Genomic DNA, 20,221 nt, shown 5'->3' with positions numbered 1-20,221 from the left:
CATTGCGCTAACGCTAGTTAGCAACTCCCTTCAAATGGGATAAAGAGAAATAAAAATAATATCCACGAGTTCCTGTGATTCCGGGGCAGTAGATGCTGAAGTTTCCCTTTAACATAAAACACTGGCGACACACTGGTGTGGACTTGTTCAATATGAAGCAAAAAGTTTTCCATTGTGTGCACAAAACATAACCCAGGCCTTTATTTGGATGGGATGTACAATGGGGAACATTATGCTGATGGGAGACATCACAATCAAATATTTTTCATACAAAAAAAAAGTACAGCATTGCTCTCCTTTTGCCTATGGGACAATCCATTGGTAAACAATTTTAAGGCTGAACAAAAACCTCTGTAAATCAACTGAGGAAAATACACACAAAATACTGACCATATGCTCTATAAAAGGGTTGTTCAATGTCTGTCCTGGAGGGCCGAAACACTTTGCTTTTCATCCTCTGCTAATAAGGGACTAATTCAGACTTGGGACACCAGGGTGCAATTCACTTGGATTGTAGTTCTTTCCATCAGCAGTGCCATTCACACCCAGTCCCTGCTACGGCTCTCAAAGACATTTATATCTAAGATCAGTTCAAGGCCTCAGCTCAGCTCAGCGCACGTGCTGCACAGATTCAGTCATTTCAAAATCATCTGTATTGACCTCAAGAAAAACAAAAAAATATATTGACACTATCCATATCATCTAGAGATCAGTGGAACTGAGCTAAACAGAGTTGGTGGTGGTGGGGGTCCAATAGGTGAAGGTATGGCCCATCAGAACTAGGGTTCCTTTTGGCATCCCCAACAGCATCAGTGAGACGAGGTTCACTCCGGGATGGAGGGTGGCCAGTCCACATCTACAGACTGAGGAACGCACAGAGAGAGAAAGACTAAACTCAGAAGAATCCTTTTGAGTCACCTGCATGTTCAATCATAGTTCGGCAAGTTTCTATTCTTAGCTTGAAAGCACAGACTGCTTTCAAGGTAAGGAAACCAATATCGAAATAAGTAAAATCGCTTCATCCCTTTCAATGATTAATTAACTTCAACTGTGTCTCGCTATTTTTAATACAATAATCCCTGTGCACTGTGTCTTATTTTAATATCCCACAAAAAGCTAGATACATTTATTGTCAACTTTCTAAAATACCCACCTCAACGTCCAGCTCTAGGATATCAGTCTCAGTCTTCAGCAGATCACACAGATTGGGCTTGGTGCGACCAAAGTCTCCGTGGACAAACTCCTTGATGTAACTGGGAACAGCTAAGGTAAAGACATTGGGTGAGTTGTTCATGATAAAAAAAAATGTATGTGTTATTGTGTGTGTAAGTATATAACTGTGAATGTCTCTCAACCTTAACACCTCCCTTTGTGTGTACGTGTGGGTTTGTGTATGACTATTGGTGTATCGCACTGTTTTGCTTCGTTCTGTGTAAAGGATACGTCCCTGCCTGCGTGCGCAGCTTCAGGTGGAAGTGATGCGCGTCCAGGAAGCATGTACTCATGGTGTGAATGACGCGCTCTCTGACGGCCAGCGGCCTGCGATGCAACACTCTTAGTGGCGTCTTCTGAGCTAGCTTCAACTCCTATATGACCAAGCCAAAGAATATCAACACATACCGTAGGTAGGCAGAACTTTATTTTAAGGTACTGTTTACACTGAATGAGCAAACCAAAGTTTATAGAACACATACCATAAAATAAACTACAACCAAGATGTTTACCAGTGTGATTGTATATGCAAATATAATGTCATTTAAAAATAGCATTCAACACTCACTTTGGTTTCCTCCAAGAACGTGATGTCGTCTTTGTTGATGGCTTTCTGGGTGCATATGAGGGCGGTGTACGACTTGGTCTTGTCCTCCTCACCCTCCTTCATGTGACCCATAGCATCTCTACACACACACACACACCACACACACACACACACACAAACAGTATGACCTGTCAGCATCATTCGTAGGTTTCTGGACAGAAGTGAGACCCATTTTTCTACTGCGTCGCTCACCTGCTTACGATCTGTAGATCTCGTACTCGGATTTTGTCAGAGGACTGGTTGATGGTCTGTGAGAAGAAAAGATAGGGCTGTGGTCAAGTCCTGTGTGTGTGACCCTGCAGAGACACTTTGTGTGTGTGACCCTGCAGAGACGCTGTGTGTGTGTGACCCTGCAGAGACGCTGTGTGTGTGTGACCCTGCAGAGACGCTGTGTGTGTGTGACCCTGCAGAGACGCTGTGTGTGTGTGACCCTGCAGAGACGCTGTGTGTGTGTGACCCTGCAGAGACGCTTTGTGTGTGTGACTCTGCAGAGACGCTGTGTGTGTGTGACTCTGCAGAGACGCTGTGTGTGTGTGACCCTGCAGAGACGCTGTGTGTGTGTGTGACCCTGCAGAGACGCTGTGTGTGTGTGACCCTGCAGAGACGCTGTGTGTGTGTGACCCTGCAGAGACGCTGTGTGTGTGTGACCCTGCAGAGACGCTGTGTGTGTGTGACCCTGCAGAGACGCTGTGTGTGTGTGACCCTGCAGAGACGCTGTGTGTGTGTGACCCTGCAGAGACGCTTTGTGTGTGTGACCCTGCAGAGACGCTTTGTGTGTGTGACTCTGCAGAGACGCTGTGTGTGTGTGACTCTGCAGAGACGCTGTGTGTGTGTGTGACCCTGCAGAGACGCTGTGTGTGTGTGTGACCCTGCAGAGACGCTGTGTGTGTGTGTGACCCTGCAGAGACGCTGTGTGTGTGTGTGACCCTGCAGAGACGCTGTGTGTGTGTGACCCTGCAGAGACGCTGTGTGTGTGTGTGACCCTGCAGAGACGCTTTGTGTGTGTGACCCTGCAGAGACGCTGTGTGTGTGTGACCCTGCAGAGATGCTGTGTGTGTGTGACCCTGCAGAGACGCTGTGTGTGTGTGTGACCCTGCAGAGACGCTGTGTGTGTGTGACCCTGCAGAGACGCTTTGTGTGTGTGACTCTGCAGAGACGCTGTGTGTGTGTGACCCTGCAGAGATGCTGTGTGTGTGTGACCCTGCAGAGACGCTGTGTGTGTGTGACCCTGCAGAGACACTGTGTGTGTACCTCCTGCAGCTGTCGGACCTCTGCCTTATTGAACCTGGCTCTGTGAGGATTTAGCAGCTCCAGTGCAAACGGACGACCTGCGAAGGGGGAGACACCTCCGTTACACCTCACATTGACGGAAACAAGGACTGCGGATGTGTAAACATACATGTATGTTGTGTGTCTGACCATTTCCAAGTGTCCGCACATCCACGTCCTCCCTTCCTGAGGAGGAGAAATTAAACCCTGCGAAGACCAGAAGGACAAGAGGAGAAAGACATTACTTGAAATACCAGATTCATTCACCAGTGTATTCTTTTGGATCTGTCTTTCTCATTGACTTAGATAGACATTGGATCATTGCATCTGTCCCATTATGGCATCAGTGAGAGCATGGGCAGCGCCATTTAGGCCATCTCTTTTGAATTAGTCAATTTTCTTCTTCTACTACTTCTATGAATTGGCAAAAGAACTGAAAGGGTGCATACTGCTACCTGTAGTGTGTTTGAACAGGTATGAAGCCATGGTTGCTGATTGACTGCCACCTGCAGCTATGGCACGTTTGCTCACGAGTATAATTCATTGGCTAATCCCTCCTGATGACCTTGGTGGAATCATGTGATTCTTCATTAAACCATAGGAAGTCCCACCAGTTGACTACTTCAAAATGGTGAAAGTTCTCAATGGCGCAGCCCATGCTAAAAAAGGCTTTTGGGCCCTCTATCTATCTCTATGGTCTGTCTATCCCAAGGTAATACTTTGTAGAGCCTACCAGGTTCAGTAAGGAGAAAACGTTTAGAAACAGAGCGAAACAAGGAGGTTCTACCTGAACTCATCCAATAAGAACACAGATTTTTGTTTCCTGTTGCAAAACATTTTGCTACAGTGTGGCCTTCTGAACACCACCCAGTATACGCTCACCCTCGGCCCGGAAAGAGGAGAGGAGGGGGGCAGCGATTAGCTCCTCCACCGAGGACTCCATCCTCCTCTCTCCGTCAATCACCCAGGGGGTCTGGGGCAGGGTGCGGGAGAACTTGTTGTACCTCCCTAAAAACACAGGGACAAACATAAAGGAGTCAATTCAAACCCTTAAAAACAACTCTTCAGTATTGGATTGTAAATAACCGTAAAATCCCAAGGCATGAAGGGTTAATCCTAACTTTTCCTTACTTAGCCCTGCATTGATGTCAATGGGGGACTAAGGGAACATTTGACTTACCTAAGTGGATGTTAGGATTCGCCCCCAACTGAATACATTACTGAAGTGTAAAGTGAACGGACACCACTCTTGATAATCTCAAAGCCCTCCTTTGGTTCAAATCATCCAAAAGGGATGTAATAAACAACCTTACCCGCCACAAATACAGAAACGTGAAGACACTGGACGTCTTGAGCGATGCATTTGCTCGCTGGCCTTGTAGGGGGACAGGGGAACTTTCTAGTGAGAGAAAATAAATATCATTAAGCAATACATGCAGTTAGATTGTGAGTTTTCTCAAAAGAGTGAAGACAGAGAAACAGTAAAAAAAATGTATAAATAAGCAAGAATAACTTGATTACTTACTTCAGAAACTTCTCATCGGAAACCTTCTCGAGGGCTTTGACCACGGCCATTCTAGTGAAGACATTCTGTTGTGAGACAATAAACTAGAGATCAGAGAAAAGACAGTAACACAGAGAGATATGGAATGACAAAGAATGAGCAGTATGTCGCCATTGGTAACAAAAAAGCAATTGGACGAAAACATTCACAGAACTTATCAAAACCATTTATACCAACGACCCATTTTGCTCAAATGTCACGTGACATGGCTCCAATTGGCTTTTTCACTCACCTGTTTGTTCTTAGTTGGTCTGAAGCACTCTGAACAGATGACAGCCCTGATTGCAAGAATAAAGCAGAGAAGTAGAAAGTAGTTTCATAAAAATCCTACATTACATTCAATATTACATTTATTTTGCTATCAATCAGTCAGTCAATCAGTCCTTCCGCACGTCCGTCCATCCATCCCTCCCGCCATCCATCTAGTTGTCTAGTCAATCTATTCATCTTATCTATTCCCTGAGGAGTAGTGTGATTGGAGGACTTACAGGAAGTGGCAGTCTGAGTCTGTCTCTGGGTGTGTAAACCCCACGCCCACCTCAAACTGTTCAGTTTGTCGACTGATCTGTAGGATGAAGAGGAAAATAAAATGTAATAAAAATAGAACAAAAAAATCCAGAATAAAAATAAATTCCTTTCAGGAATTCATATAATTTTGTCACTTACATTTGATTTGATTTGCCTTTATTTTACCAGGGTAAGTTTACTGAGAGAACACTTATCACAGTGCAAGTCGGTTTGTTCCGCCATGTCAACTCCCGGTCATGTTTTTCTTGTCAATGATAGCAATTGACTTGACAAGGCCACAAACAGATCTGGGACCATGCTAGCTCATTACAGGTTATTGCTATAGATACAAGTAGTGCATTATACCGTAACTGTATGACAAATCTTTTTCAACAGCGGTGTCTGACCCATCAGCATGTGAAGCTACTGTATGGCTACTTCCGGGTCATGGGTCACTGACCTTGGTCACCACAGGTATGCCCCCCAGCTCTTTGGACACCAGACCCTGCATGGTCCACTTGAAGGCCTCCTTCACCTGGATGACATCATCCATATCGAGGCACATAGACTTCTCCCTGTTTGGTAACAAATTCAACATAATTAATGAAAGTATTAAAAACCCCTAAGGTCGATGTCCGCGCCCCTGCGGAAATCGAATTAACATAATACAAACATCCCCATAAAAATCTGTCAGTTTAATCTAGAGATACTGTTTTTTTTGCATTGGATGCACCTTGATCCATCACTTCCGCATCGGAGGTGAAAGGTGACAGAACTAGAGCAGTGTTTGTCAGACCATGAGACTTCGGTCTACTCACAAAATTGTCTGTAGTGTCTGAACGGTTTATTACTCTATGGAAAGATGAGACTCTCACGAACACAATGGTGTTCTCCGTTTTACTCTACGACCCCCACAAGCGTCTTGAGACTCGTCTGAAGTCGGTACAGCAGATCTTCCAACTTATGTCTGTAGCGTCCGAACAGTTTGGGCTACACACTAATTTTATTAATTTTTTATTTTATTTTACCTTTATTTAACCAGTTAAGCCAGTTGAGAACAAGTTCTCATTTACCACTGCAACCTGGGGCCAAGATAAAGCAAAGCAGTGTGACAAAAATAACAACACAGAGTTACACATGGGATAAACAAAGGTACAGTCAATAACACAATAGAAAAATGTATGTACAGTGTGTGCAAATGTAGAAGAGTAGGGAGGCAGGGCAATAAATAGGCCATAGAGGCGAAATAATGACAATTTAGCATTATCACTGGAGTGATAGATGTGCAGATGATGATGTGCAAGTAAAGATACTGGGGTGCAAAAGAGCAAAAAATAAATAATATGGGGATGAGGTAGTTGGGTGTGCTATTTACAGATGGGCTGTGTACAGGTACAGTGATCGGTAAGCTGCTCTGACAGCTGATGCTTAAAGTTAGAGAGGGAGAAATAAGTCTCCAGCTTCAGTGATTTTTGCAATTCGTTCCAGTCATTGGTAGCAGAGAACTGGAAAGAAAGGCGGCCAAAGTAGGTTTTGGCTTTGGGGATGACCAGTGAAATATACCTGCTGGAGCACGTGCTACGGGTGGGTGTTGCTATGGTGACCAGTGAGCCGAGATAAGGCCGGGCTTTACCTAGCAAAGACTTATAGATGACCTGGAGCCAGTGGGTTTGGCGACAAATATGTAGCACGGGCCAGCCAACGAGAGCATACAGGTCGCAGTGGTGGGTACTATATGGGGCTTTGGTGACAAATCAGATGGCACTGTGATAGACTACATCCAATTTGCTGAGTAGAGTGTTGGAGGCTATTTTGTAAATGATATCGCCGAAGTCAAGGATCGGTAGGATAGTCAGTTTTACGAGGGTATGTTTGGCAGGATGAGTGAAGGAGGCTTTGTTGCGAAATAGGAAGCCGATTCTAGATTTAATTTTGGATAGGAGATGCTTAATGTGAGTCTGGAAGGAGAGTTTACAGTCTAACCAGACACCTAGGTATTTGTAGTTGTCCACATATTCTAAGTCAGACCAGTCCAGAGTAGTGATGCTAGGCGGGCGGGCAGGTGCGGGCAGCAATCGGTTGAAGAGCATGCATTTAGTTTTACTTGCATTTAAGAGCAGTTGTTGGCCACGGAAGGAGTGTTGTATGGCATTGAATCTCGTTTGGAGGTTTGTTAACACAGTGTCCAAGGAAGGGCCAGATGTATACAGAATGGTGTCGCCTGCGTAGAGGTGAATCAGAGAATCACCAGCAGCAAGAGCGACATCATTGATGTATACAGAGAAACGAGTCGGCCCGAGAATTGAAAACTGTGGCACCCCCATAGAGACTGCCAGAGGTCCAGACAACAGGCCCTCCGAATTGACACACTGAACTCTATCTGAGAAGTAGTTGGTGAACCAGGCGAGGCAGTCATTTGAGAAACCAAGGCTATTGAGTCTGCCGATAGGAATGCGGTGATTGACAGAGTCGAAAGCCTTGGCCAGGTCGTTGAAAACGGCTGCACAGTAATGTCTCTTATCGATGGCGATTATGATATCGTTTAGGACCTTGAGCGTGGCTGAGGTGCACCCATGACCAGCTCGGAAACCAGATTGCATAGTGGAGAAGGAATGGTGGGATTCGAAATGGTCGGTGATCTGTTTGTTAACTTGCCTTTCGAAGACTTTAGAAAGGCAGGGCAGGATGGATATAGGTCTATAACAGTTTGGGTCTACAGGCTAGTAATAGGGGTTGCAACAATTTCGGCGGATAATTTTACAAAGAGAGGGTCCAGATTGTCTAACCCAGCTGATTTGTAGGGATCCAGATTTTGCAGCTCTTTCAGAACATCAGCTATCTGGATTTGGGTGAAGGAGAAGCGGGGGGGGGGGGGCTTGGGCAAGTTGCTGCGGGGGGTACAGAGCTGTTGGTCGGGGTAGGGGTAGCCAGGTGGAAAGCATGGCCAGCCGTAGAAAAATGCTTATTGAAATTCTCGATTATCGTACGTGATTTATCGGTGGTGACAGTGTTTCCTAGTCTCAGTACAGTGGGCAGCTGGGAGGAGCTCTTATTCTCCGTTGGACTTTACAGTGTCCCAAAACTTTTTGGAATTAGTGCTACAGGATACACATTTCTGTTTGAAAAATCTAGCCTTAGCTTTCCTAACTGAATATTGGTTCCTGACTTCCCTGAAAAGTTGCATATCGGCTTCCATATCGGCTTCCTAAACAATAACTAACCAAAACAGCAGAAGACAAGGCATATTGACATTAGAGAGAGGCATGTGTAGCCGAGTGATCATAGGGTCCAATGAGCAGCAATAGGTGAGTCAGGGAGCCGTTTGGTAGTCGCTACTACGCTAGGCGAGCTGGAGACACGGCGATTCAGAAAGCTAGCGGGCCGGGGCTAGCAGATGGGTCTTTGGTGACATCGCAACGGAAAAGCCTGTTGAAACCACATCGGACGATTACGTCGGCAGACCAGTCGTGATGGATCGGCGGGGCTCCGTGTCGGAAATAAAGGGTCCAGGCCAAAATAATATGGGCGAGACTCTCAGGAACACGTACATGTCGGGTGTTTTGCTCTAGGACGTCCAGAGGCCTCACAAGACTTGTCTGATGGTCCCCCCCGTACAAGTTGAAAAAATGAATGGAAGTATATATGGAGACTGTTTAGTGCCAAAAATAACAACAAATGTTTCTTGATCTTTCTTATATCTCTCAGATATTGGACAGACACTTCAGAACAAACTTCCTTTAGATTTTTTTTGGGGGGGGACTATCTGTTGTTCCATGTAGTGAATCTGTTATTCAATGCGTTTGTATGGGCTAATAGCAGTAAGGCCAGATAGCATTTTTCATTAAATTTTTTTTTTTATATATTTTTGGGATACTTCCAGGGGTCTTACAATTCAAAATCAAATAGCTAAATGATCCTTGGTATGACCTTCTTAAAACAATTCCATATAGCTTATTAGAACCCCACCCTCCCCTGACTTAGACTGTTATGGGTTAAGACATGACATGACGTTATAAAATGTGTGGTCATAATATAGTATAGAACACTGTAATATTTCAATGTGATGATACTTTCAGATTAGAATGATTTCTTTAACGGAGAGAAATTAGGCTAGATAGATGGACGCCACTCTGGTGTAGCGAACTTACCTCACTTCCTTCTTTACATGCAGCCAACAAGAGTGCTGTAGGAGTGTGGCAGAGAGAGAGGAGGGTACATGTTCAGAAATGAGTAACCCCTTGTCTGTTTACAAGCATCCGTCATGCACACCCTAATGGGAGTGCCACATCTGTAGAAACAATGGCTCTTGCGATTGCACTTCAGTCTACTCTGGAGTAGATAGACGCAGTACCACTAACTATGAGGTAACTATGCTCTCTAATGGCCAACCCAGGGACATGATACTGCATTATTGACTGTATCAAAGTCTTGCACTGCCACACATCACCCTGTATAGAACGACTGGTGTCCAGGCTAGACTGACTGAGTGGCTATGACAGAATCAACTGAGGTTTAAATAATCATACGTTTCTATTGAATGGAAATTGTTTTGAGACAAACCATTTGGATATACTGTAAGCTGATAGGTAGACAATTGTGTGACATCAGTTATCAGCCAAGGCCTACAATGTAACCACTCACCTCTCTGACAGACAGCTGGGCCGGTAGGGAGACGGACAGTACCATCGTGTCAAACTGGTAGTTTTTGGCCTTCACCACCTCCGATATCTGCACACACACACAAAAACAGTATCATGAATCCCCCCCCCCCCCAAATTCCAGTGTTGGTTCTGTCCTCAAGCTGTGGTATTTGAGGCATATTCTGGTAGACTGGAGCATTGATTGATGATGGGGTATTTGATCACTAGGCAGGTACTAAGGTCTTTCATTTCATTTTAATCTTCAAGGTTGTGTCCTAAAATGGTACCCTATTATCTATATAGTGCACTACTTTTGACCAGGGTGTCATTTGGGACACACCTAAAGACGTACATAGTCATAGGTATCATGTAAAACAATAGTGGCTCCTAATGCAATAGGATTAATAGTGACCAAACACACCTTTATGGCATAGGCTTCATCACAGAACTGCTGTAGAACTCCCAGGCACACCACACACACGTCCGAGTCCGCTGGCTCGGCGTCGCCTTCCTCCATCACCGTGGGAACCACAGCAGAGTCGCCTTCTGATTGGACGTCCGTCTCTGCGGCATCCATCTTGATTTTTTTACTAGGGGGGTCTTCTGTGTGCTGCTCCAGCACGGCTGCATCTTGGGATCCGTTATTCTCTGGATCACTGACGAAAGCACAAAGTTCCCTTGCTGTATCCTGAGCATGACGAAAAGAAAAACATTATTCAGCAACAAAAAAATATATTAAAATGTCTCCCAGCAATTCAGTTCACTGACAATATGACAGCAAGTTGGATCATGGGCACAATTCTTCTAAAGGAGCACACCTAGGTTACCTACAAAGTAGCGTCTGCCACAGGCTTTCACGCGAAGCGTGAAGCCGAGGCTACCTACAAAGAAGAACGTTGGAGCTACTTAATTGTCTTTGCACTTGTATCTCTGAAATGTCTGTATGTCTGTCCCTGCTTTAAGTGCAAAGACAATACAATGCAGCAAGAGCACTGGCCTCATAAGACTGGCGGTAGGCCGACTGCACACCCAAGCAGCAGAACCTCAGGACACAGCGGGCGCAGCATCCTGCTTCCAGCAGCTTCTTCACTATTGGTCTATCTTTCTCCTTCAAGGGCAACATAATACTGCTGTAAAATGGACAGAGATCATAGATTAATGAGATCAGTAAGAAAGTTGAATGTACAGTTATGTCCGGCAAACCCACTACAAGTTAGCTGACAGTAGAATCAGTACTACTGTAAGTTATCTAAGAGTAATATCATATGCACATCACCATGCTCATAACATATCACACACTGTAGGGTGAGGTTACAATCATTGGTAGCTGAAGCTAAGCTTGCAAGCACACTTTGCACTACAAATATAGTTATGGGGGCTATAATCTCTGTTAACCCAGAAGTAAAATGTAATGTGTACTACTGTACAATACTGGACAAGGCTGCTTGCTCTGAGACACATTGCTAGCACTAGGTCACACCCGCAGCCCTGTGTGGATGTTGATGCATTTCATGTTATAATGTGCAGCTAGCCAATACAGCTAGCTCGCTACTGTAGTTTCGAAAATAGCTATAGCTTTATCTGAGAATACAAATAAGCACACGCTTGCAAAGCAAAAACAACAAGTCATAAACCTACCTTGAATGGCAAATGAACTACAGACTTTGTAAGACAATCAAATGTTTATGTAGAGCGAGAACAGAGTTCAGTCAAAGACAGTTTAGAAACTCTGTGGTTCAGTCATTTGGTTTCTCAGCATGCAGCTAACGTTACAGGAACAAGACCGCATCAGAGGTAGACACAACAGGTCGAATTAGATAGATTCATCTGTTGATGAGGTTGGATTTCATAATTTTGATCAACACCACAGGTCCCTTAATTGTATACAATATCCCTACCAGTACCTTTACATGACTGTATATACATATTAATTCGTTAAACTGTACAACAAACTAGTTTGATGCGCACAGTGCTCTACTAGCCTAGTCTCACCCCACATATAAACCCGCATGGCAAATTGTCAGACAGCTAAATACGTCATATCAAAGCGCCTTCGAAGTTGACAGGAGGGTCTTTTTTCTACTAGAGTCGTAATCGGTGGCTCTGGAAGGTTCTGGAAAGAGCGAGAGATAAATTCGAATCTGGACCCATCTGAAGTCAAGCAGCTCTTTCTGTGTTTTTGGTTACATCTGTCCCCATCAAAAGTATTTTAGCAACATATTCCGACGAAAATAAGTAAGGATGCTTGAAGCAATGGCTGGACCGAAGATGCCAAGTGGTGGGATGAGAAACAAAGGACGAGGGGCATATGTGGACCGTGACAAGCCAGCACAGATTCGGTTCAGTAACATCTCCGCAGGAAAGGGTAAACTACAAATACAGTATTCGTATTTCATTGTTGGACGAATAAATACCTACCCCTGACGCTTGTGTTTGCCTCAGACAGCTGCTGCGACACTCCCTTTGCGAATGAATGAATGGATGCTACTGCTGGCTCAATCTGGGCAGGGCAACCGTTAGCCACAAGGTGGTACCCAGTTAGCAAGCTAGAATCTGTTACAGAGTAAATCATGAAGGATGCATGAAGGTTCTAAAGAACATTGGCATTAGTGTACAATCTAGCAACCGTGACCAGATAATAATCTTTATTGTACCCTAGCTTTGTTAGGACCAACAATTGACTAAATGAACTGTCCTGATGTCATGAGCATCCATTTATGTACTCTTTAACCAATGGAGTATCTTGGAGTCTTCTTGTCCCCCTCAGTAGTCAAGCAGTAAATATTGTCCATAGAATGTGTGTTCTCTTTGTGGAAGTAACAGATTTGTTTTGTTTGACAGCTGTCGCTGAATGCATCAGAACCAGCCTTGGCCCTAAGGGCATGGACAAAATGGTAATTAAATGTAGTTATTTACATCAGTACTCTTGACTTCTCTTCACCATCTCTCAAGGTTTGGTCATTTGTTTGTAACTTAAAGAGGAATTGATTATTTCAGATTCAGGATGGGAAGGGTGATGTGACCATCACCAATGACGGGGCCACCATCCTGAAACAGATGCAGGTGCTGCACCCTGCAGCCAAGATGGTAAGGTTCAAGATAAGGGAGCTGGGGATATGTTCCCAAGTTTCTGCACTGTCATCTACAATTGTTGTGGCCTTTTTTTGTTGAAATGGTAAATTACTGCTCTGACATCTGGCAAGGCACTGTCATTTTTTCGGCGATAATTCACATTTTCTTAAAGGTTATTTCTTAAAGGCATCTTTGGGGAACTTTCCTCTCTAGCGTCTGTCCTTTTGAAAGATCAACAATATCAGGAGTCTGAAGCTATGTTTGTCTTTCAGATGGTGGAGCTGTCCAAAGCCCAGGATATTGAGGCTGGCGACGGCACAACTTCGGTGGTCGTGATTGCTGGTGCCCTGCTTGACGCATGCGCCAAGTTGCTTCAGAAGGGTAAATGATGAGGAACCAATGGAATAGTTATCAAAAGGGCAAACCCCACCTGTCTGGCAAACTTCGTTAAAAAAAAGTGCTTATGCCAGACTGCGGCAAAAGCCTGAACAGCAGCCTTGAAGCTCTCCCAGGACCAGGCTTGGTGACAACTGGTTTACACTATAAACTCCTAGACCAGAATCAGTTCTAATCTAACGGAGTCCCTGCATCCGAAAGCTTTAATACAAACTGCCTGTCCTCTCCTTCTCCACCAGGAATCCATCCCACCACAATCTCTGAGTCGTTCCAGAAGGCGGTGGATAAGGGCGTGGAGGTGCTGACGGGCATGAGCCAGCCGGTGCTCCTGAGCGACCGCGAGACACTGCTGAACAGCGCCACCACCTCCCTGTGCTCCAAGGTGGTGTCGCAGTACTCCAGCCTGCTTGCGCCCATGAGCGTGGACGCCGTGATGCGCGTCATCGACCCGGCCACCGCCACCGGCGTGGACCTGCACGATATCCACATTGTCAAGAAGCTGGGGTGAGGAGGGAGCGGAAGGGTGGTGGCTCCAGATTATGCACTCACTACTATAAATAGTTCTGAATAAGAGCGTCTGCTAAATGACTAAAATGTAAATGTTTAGTTAGGATTACCAACAGGGTTGTTTACAGGATTGACTTCTGGGTCATGTTCATTAGGGCACGCAACAGGAAATGTTAAAATGTTTAGCAATGGAAAATTCGTTTTTCTTATTGGAAAAGTCCAGGTAGTCCCTCCCCTTTTGCAGTTCCTTTTCTGCCGTTTAGTGCCTAATGAAAACATGATCCAGCAGTATACCATGGGTTACTAATGTATTATCAGTGTCATAGCGTTACCATCCCTTCCCTGAAGCTTCTGACAGCTTCCAACAGTTACATTTCAGTTTGACTAGGCACATTTTCACTCCCCAGTTCTCTCTCTGTGGGGACGTGGACATGTCTGATGTGCCAGATCAATCTCAGGCGGTCAATTAGCAGAATGGCTCAACTTTGCTTTCCCTGCCAGTCACCTTCTGACAATCTCCCATCAAAAACATAGTTGTGTAATCAGCAACACAACCACACTGATGTCCTACTTATGTGTTTATCAATGGCTTGTGCATGAATAGACACACAATCCACTGATCTCAATCGACAACGCAAATTATTTCCTCATGCTTTTTTGTTAATTACTTTGCCTTTGTTTGGAATCAGTGAGGTAGACACTACTGCCCTTAGGCAGATGTTCTACCCATAATAATGTCCTGGGTGTTTCTCTGCAGTGGGACAATTGATGACTGTGAGCTGGTGGATGGCTTAGTGTTGACCCAGAAGGTGGTCAACTCCGGCATATCCCGTGTGGAGAAGGCCAAGATCGCGCTCATCCAGTTCTGCTTGTCCCCACCCAAAACCGACGTAAGTCATCACAATTACTGACTTGTCTCGTTGAAATTGGCTTCCATGTTTGTCAGTCAATGTCCTTGATGTTATGGACTATGACTAGTATTTTATCTGTTACCTTTTTATTACCACTCAATCTTCTAATTTTCTTACAATTGTTTTGTTCCATCTCAATGTTCTTTTTTTGTCATATCCAGATGGACAACCAGATAGTAGTGTCAGACTATGCCCAGATGGACCGCGTGCTGCGCGAGGAGCGCGCCTACATCCTCAACCTCGTCAAACAGATCAAGAAGGCGGGCTGCAACGTCCTGCTCATCCAGAAGTCCATCCTCAGGTAACACCTGATGCATTACTGTCACATCACTGTGAAGGCATTATTTCACGTCACTGTAATGTAATCAATTCACTTTGTCCAACCACTCACAATATCTAGAAATGTATTCAATAGAAGGGCAAGCATTAGCATAATTGCTAGGTGTTCCACTCTATATTAGACTCTTCCCATAGGTGGACTTCTGTCTGCGTCTCTGATGCTATCTCGATCACTGGATGACGTGCGGATGTAGACATGGTTAAAAAGTAGACCCTACTTGTTTCAGAGATGCTCTGAGCGATCTGGCCCTCCACTTCCTGAACAAGATGAAGATCATGGTGATCAAGGAGATCGAGAGGGAGGACATTGAGTTCATCTGCAAGGTAAAACAAAATAATGTTCGATTGGCCTTTACTTTGTAGGTCATGTTCTGTAACAGCCAAATGCTGGCTGACTGATGCTGAGCTAACCTTGCCCCCCCACCTTGCACACCTACAGACTATCGGCACCAAGCCCATCGCCCACATTGATCAGTTCCTTCCTGAGATGATGGGCACCGCCGAGCTGGCAGAGGAGGTCAGCCTGGATGGCTCTGGCAAGCTAGTCAAGGTATGCTAATTCACTTAAACTAATCGCAATTTGGCTCAAGTAATCTCCAAGGCTTGGATACGGGACTGCTTTCAGGCTGCCATCACAACTATGCATGTGGAAGAAGGACTCGTGTCAAAATACCCACGTTTTATCCTAATGATAATACCCTTGGAACTTGTTAAATGGTCATCAAACAGGCTACATGCAATCCTTAAAATGGTCACTACGTGTATTCCAACCTCCTTGAATGAAAATGTCAATTATTTGCTTTAAATGTTCAATGTAAAAACGATTGAATGTTTCAGAAAAGCTTATTCTAACATGCTGACCACACCCCTCGCATCACCTGTAAATGTATTTTGCAACGCTCACGCACATGCTATTCAGTCATTGCACTCACAATGCTCGCGCTAAAATATAACTATTTTCTATTTGAGACCCTGCAAGTCCCACCTCTCCTATCTCCTCATTGGTTTTTAGGAGAATATACCCACGTGGGTGACAAAGATGAACTGAGGACCACACTCCAGTCCAGTTAGTAGTGGTAATGCAGCTTAAAGTTGGTTGCCAACTGCCACAAAGTCCAAATAAGAAGCCTGAAGGAGGAGAGATTACTAGAAACCAACTCTGACCCTTTTATCTGTGGATTAATTGTCGGAATAGAGGACCTTGGGCATTTCAGATAAAATAACCCAATGTGTATCCCAGGACAAATTAGCTAGCATTAGCAAGCTAGCTAGCTAAATTGGCATAATGTTTAATGCTTTTTGACCTGTCCCCAAATGAATGTAGTTGGTTCAGAGTTTGTTTTGATATTTCAACCTGCGTGTCCTGGTCTGGTCAGCATGTTGCATAATAACTTTGGCATGCGTCTGGTTTCAACTTCCAATTGAAAGTGAATTCATGCTGTTTCTCTCTGGCCTGTTCCACTCCATAGATCACAGGCTGCACCAACCCCGGTAAGACGGTGAGCATCGTGGTGCGCGGCTCCAACAAGCTGGTGATCGAGGAGGCGGAGCGCTCCATCCACGACGCTCTGTGTGTCATCCGCTGCCTGGTGAAGAAGAGGTGCGTTACTGTAGCCGCTCTGGTCTGCTGTCTAAACAACACTTGCCTCTGTAGATGCATGCAGTGACGTATGTGGAATTATTACATAGAAAATGAAGCACCAGTCCCTCTAAGCTTTGCCCACTCGTGGCTGTCCGTGTCACAAGTGGCCATTTCCGGGGGACAGAGAGAACCCTCTCTTCAACCTGGGTCAGTGGCTTCACCCCTGGCTCTGGACCTGTTGAGAGGAACATACTCCTCTGAAAGACTGCGACTACGCCTAAAATGGCTGTGAAGGATGTGCACCCTTTTTAAAGAGCTTAACCGATCTTGTGATCGATCCCAATAGATCTTGAAACCAACCATAGATATTTCTGTTTTGATATCATCCAGTTTTGTAGGATCTAAAACACCCTCTTTTTATTACAGAAGAGAGGGGGGGGAGAAGTGGGCCCCAAAGTATCTACCAGCGTAGTCATTTTCTAATAACCATTTTCTTTGCATTCATTAAATTCCTTGTTTGGTTAACTTATGTATATTGGTGGGGTTCATCTCCATCTCCATCCCCGTATCCTTCACTCAATCTGATCTGAAAATGTAGTATATGTTAGCGCTATAGCCTCGAGCTTGGACGATAAACCAAAAACGATCGACTCCGACTATACCAACCACTTATCGTGGGCATTTTGCAGTTCCTTACCGTAGGTAGCCGATACTGGAGATGTGAATTTTGGCATAAAGTAAGTTTGCTAATATGGTTGGCTGTTAATAGGTCTATTGACATCTGCAACATTTAAACTATTGGTTTTAAAGGGGTAATGCAAACAGTGGTTCACAATGTTGTAAATTTATAGTTAACATATATTAATAAAGTTAATTTATTGCAGTATGGATTTTTGTCCATATCGCCCCACTCTACTACAGCCTATTTGCTTTCACCAGTTTATCAGAATGGGGGGGCACTTTTGTTTAATCTCTATACCTTGACTTTCTCGCCATCTCTCCCTCCCAGGGCTCTGATCGCCGGTGGCGGCGCCCCTGAGATCGAGCTGGCCCTGCGTCTGGCTGAGTACTCCCGCACGCTGCCAGGCATGGAGGCGTACTGCGTGAGGGCCTACGCAGACGCTCTGGAAGTGGTGCCGTCCACACTGGCCGAGAACGCTGGCCTCAACCCCATCTCCACTGTCACAGAGCTCCGCAATAGGCACGCCCAAGGCGAGAAGACTGCCGGGATCAATGTCCGCAAGGTACGGCCCTGCCACCTTCTCCTGGATTCTGTTTTGTTTTATGCTTATTTTCACCCTGCCATAGTTTGTTCAACGTTGCATCCTGAGAACCTTCAGATTTAGAACAAATGTGACTGTCTCTTGAGGCTAGAGTCACGCCTTGACAACACCTCATTGTCCTGGTGTGCTCGCAGTAAACTTATTTGCCTATTCATTGACTGGTCTCTTGTGGCCCAGCCTTTCACCAGCTCGATACAGAACCTCCATTTGAGTGTCGTTCAGATTTACATTACTGCAGTTGCATACCAGATATGTGATTGTTTATCATGTAGAATAGGGAATTGACTCATCTCCTCTAATTACATCTCTGCATCGTTTGAAATGTTTCACATATGGTTAAACACCCCTGGGGTAACGATCTCCCAATTCCTCTCTCAGGGCGGTATCTCCAACATTCTGGAGGAGCTGGTGGTGCAGCCTCTGCTGGTGTCTGTCAGCGCTCTGACCCTCGCCACCGAGACGGTCCGCAGCATCCTTAAAATTGATGACGTGGTAAGAGGCCAGACCACCCTCTGGTGACACTAGTGGAGGGCTATCTCATTCAACCTGCATTAAATCTTGTATGCCTTTTTTTAGTATGGAACAGAACAGCAGAAAAAATACACATTGCTCTAATAATTGAAAGCCCCCCACTTTCACTTAAATTGTCCTTTTATAAGGTAATAATATTTTCCCCTTGTCTTGCAGGTGAACACCCGATAAGAAGTTACGAGAAGATTTGTCAATGTAGCAGTGTGTTACCAGTGTGTTACTGCACATGCTTGTGCCACAAGGAATCATAGGACTGGCTGTTTGCAAAGACCTGTATGTCCAGAAGTCCTCTGTAGTTGATGCATTCTGTAATTTAATTAAACTGTTTTTTTTGACACGCCATGTCTTGTCTTTGTGTTTTTTTGTGTACTTCTTCCTTGGGCTCCCTCGGTGACTGACCCCACTGATGAGCAGTTCATCTTTAAATCTCAGGCTAGTGTCACCAACGGCATGGTGTTAACGACAGGTGGCATTGGCAGTCAACTGTCAACCCTGGTTTTGGTAGTTATCACCATTTTACACTTTAATACATAAATCAATCTGTGGGTCATGATGTATTTTATGCCTATAAAAAGTTTAGATGGAAAGTTATCAATTTAGAAATGGAATAGTGTTGAATATATTTTATTTAAATGCTATGTTTTTGGCATGAATAATCTGGGCGAGAAATGACGGGAGCATTTTAAAGCCGCTGCTAAAACTTTGAATTTGAAAGGTGTCATATTTCAAGGGCTAAATGTTGTCATTGCAACTTTCCCCATGTACTTTGCATGTACAATGAACAAAAATATCAATTGTATTTAAGATTTCACTGAGTTACAGTTCATTTAAGGAAATTGGTCACTTGAAAAATGTATTAGGCCCTAATCTGTGGATTTTACAGGATTGGGAATACAGATATGCAGCTGTTGGGCACATGACTCAAATAAAAAGTAGGTCAGGAAAACCAGTTAGTATCTGGTATTACCAATTCCCTCATGTAGTGCAATGCATGGAGTTGATCAGGCTCTGGAATGTGAAGTTGCTGGATATTGGCGGGAACTGGAAAACGCTGTTGATCCAGAGCATCCCAAACATGCTCAATGGGTGACATGTCTGCGTATGCAGGCCGTGGAAGACTTGAAAGAATTTCCGTGGTGGATGAATGGTACGACAATATGCCTCAGGATCTCCTCACGGAATCTGCGCATTCAAATTGCCGTCAATAAAATGCAATTATGTTTGTAGTTTATGCCTGCCCATAGTCCAGTGCTTAATTTGAGCCGGATCCCGGCATCTCTCAGATTTTACCTTGTTTGTTCTGGCACCTATTTGCCCGGCTCCGGAATTATTTATATAATTTGTTCAGTTTGCACTGTAAAAATAAAAGCGATCAGAGTTAAAGCAAGTTGCCTCCTGGTTATTTATCCCGCCTCTGAGAAAAACCATCATGTATAAGCGCCGTGATCCTTCTGTGCAATCATTCTAATCCTTCCACACTGATTTCAGACCTGCTCTCTTATTTGTACATAGGTTATGGGGGCGGGCCGGCCGGCGAGGTAACTGATCTTGAAACAGGTCTTGGCGGTGGTGGTCAGCTAGTGAAGAGGTCCCTGCGTAATCACGTCACGTAGCCAAGGCTAGTCGTCTCCCTACTGAATTTGAAACTAATGGGAACACAAAATCGAAAATGAATAAGAAAAGGCAATCAACTTTGATAACGTTTTTGAAGTAAAAAAAATCTTAAAATATGGTGAATGGAACCCAAAATGAGCCAGAGAACTGTCAGTGCTGGACAGGCCCGGCCCTGGACGTTCTGCTG

General features: G+C 44.7%; 2 protein-coding genes across 2 annotated transcripts; one reads left to right on the top strand and one right to left on the bottom strand.

Annotated features, from left to right (window-relative positions):
• Window positions 1-172: 172 nt before the first annotated feature.
• On the bottom strand, window positions 173-11,580 carry LOC139567508 (tRNA pseudouridine synthase Pus10-like). Its single transcript, XM_071388833.1, has 18 exons — window positions 11,438-11,580; window positions 10,797-10,929; window positions 10,221-10,487; window positions 9,801-9,887; window positions 9,308-9,342; window positions 5,620-5,734; window positions 5,141-5,217; window positions 4,885-4,930; window positions 4,614-4,678; window positions 4,402-4,487; window positions 3,971-4,096; window positions 3,239-3,295; window positions 3,071-3,147; window positions 2,012-2,067; window positions 1,781-1,898; window positions 1,444-1,586; window positions 1,154-1,253; window positions 173-863 (listed from the first exon to the last, which is right to left on the bottom strand). The coding sequence occupies exons 2-18, from the start codon at window positions 10,920-10,922 to the stop codon at window positions 825-827; spliced, it is 1,620 nt and encodes a 539-aa protein (XP_071244934.1). The 5' UTR covers window positions 10,923-10,929; window positions 11,438-11,580; the 3' UTR covers window positions 173-824.
• A 245-nt stretch (window positions 11,581-11,825) lies between these two features.
• On the top strand, window positions 11,826-18,760 carry LOC139567511 (T-complex protein 1 subunit delta-like). The gene is made up of 13 exons (XM_071388834.1): window positions 11,826-12,164; window positions 12,641-12,693; window positions 12,797-12,886; window positions 13,144-13,252; window positions 13,507-13,771; window positions 14,532-14,664; window positions 14,847-14,986; window positions 15,252-15,348; window positions 15,464-15,574; window positions 16,494-16,624; window positions 17,616-17,850; window positions 18,268-18,381; window positions 18,577-18,760. Exons 1-13 carry the CDS (start codon window positions 12,041-12,043, stop codon window positions 18,589-18,591), a joined length of 1,617 nt encoding a protein of 538 aa, XP_071244935.1. The 5' UTR covers window positions 11,826-12,040; the 3' UTR covers window positions 18,592-18,760.
• The last annotated feature ends 1,461 nt before the right edge of the window (window positions 18,761-20,221 follow it).

Source organism: Salvelinus alpinus, chromosome 2 (genome assembly GCF_045679555.1).
Source record: "Salvelinus alpinus chromosome 2, SLU_Salpinus.1, whole genome shotgun sequence".
Lineage (NCBI taxonomy): Eukaryota > Metazoa > Chordata > Actinopteri > Salmoniformes > Salmonidae > Salvelinus > Salvelinus alpinus.
This window is presented reverse-complemented; position numbering and strand designations above follow the sequence as displayed.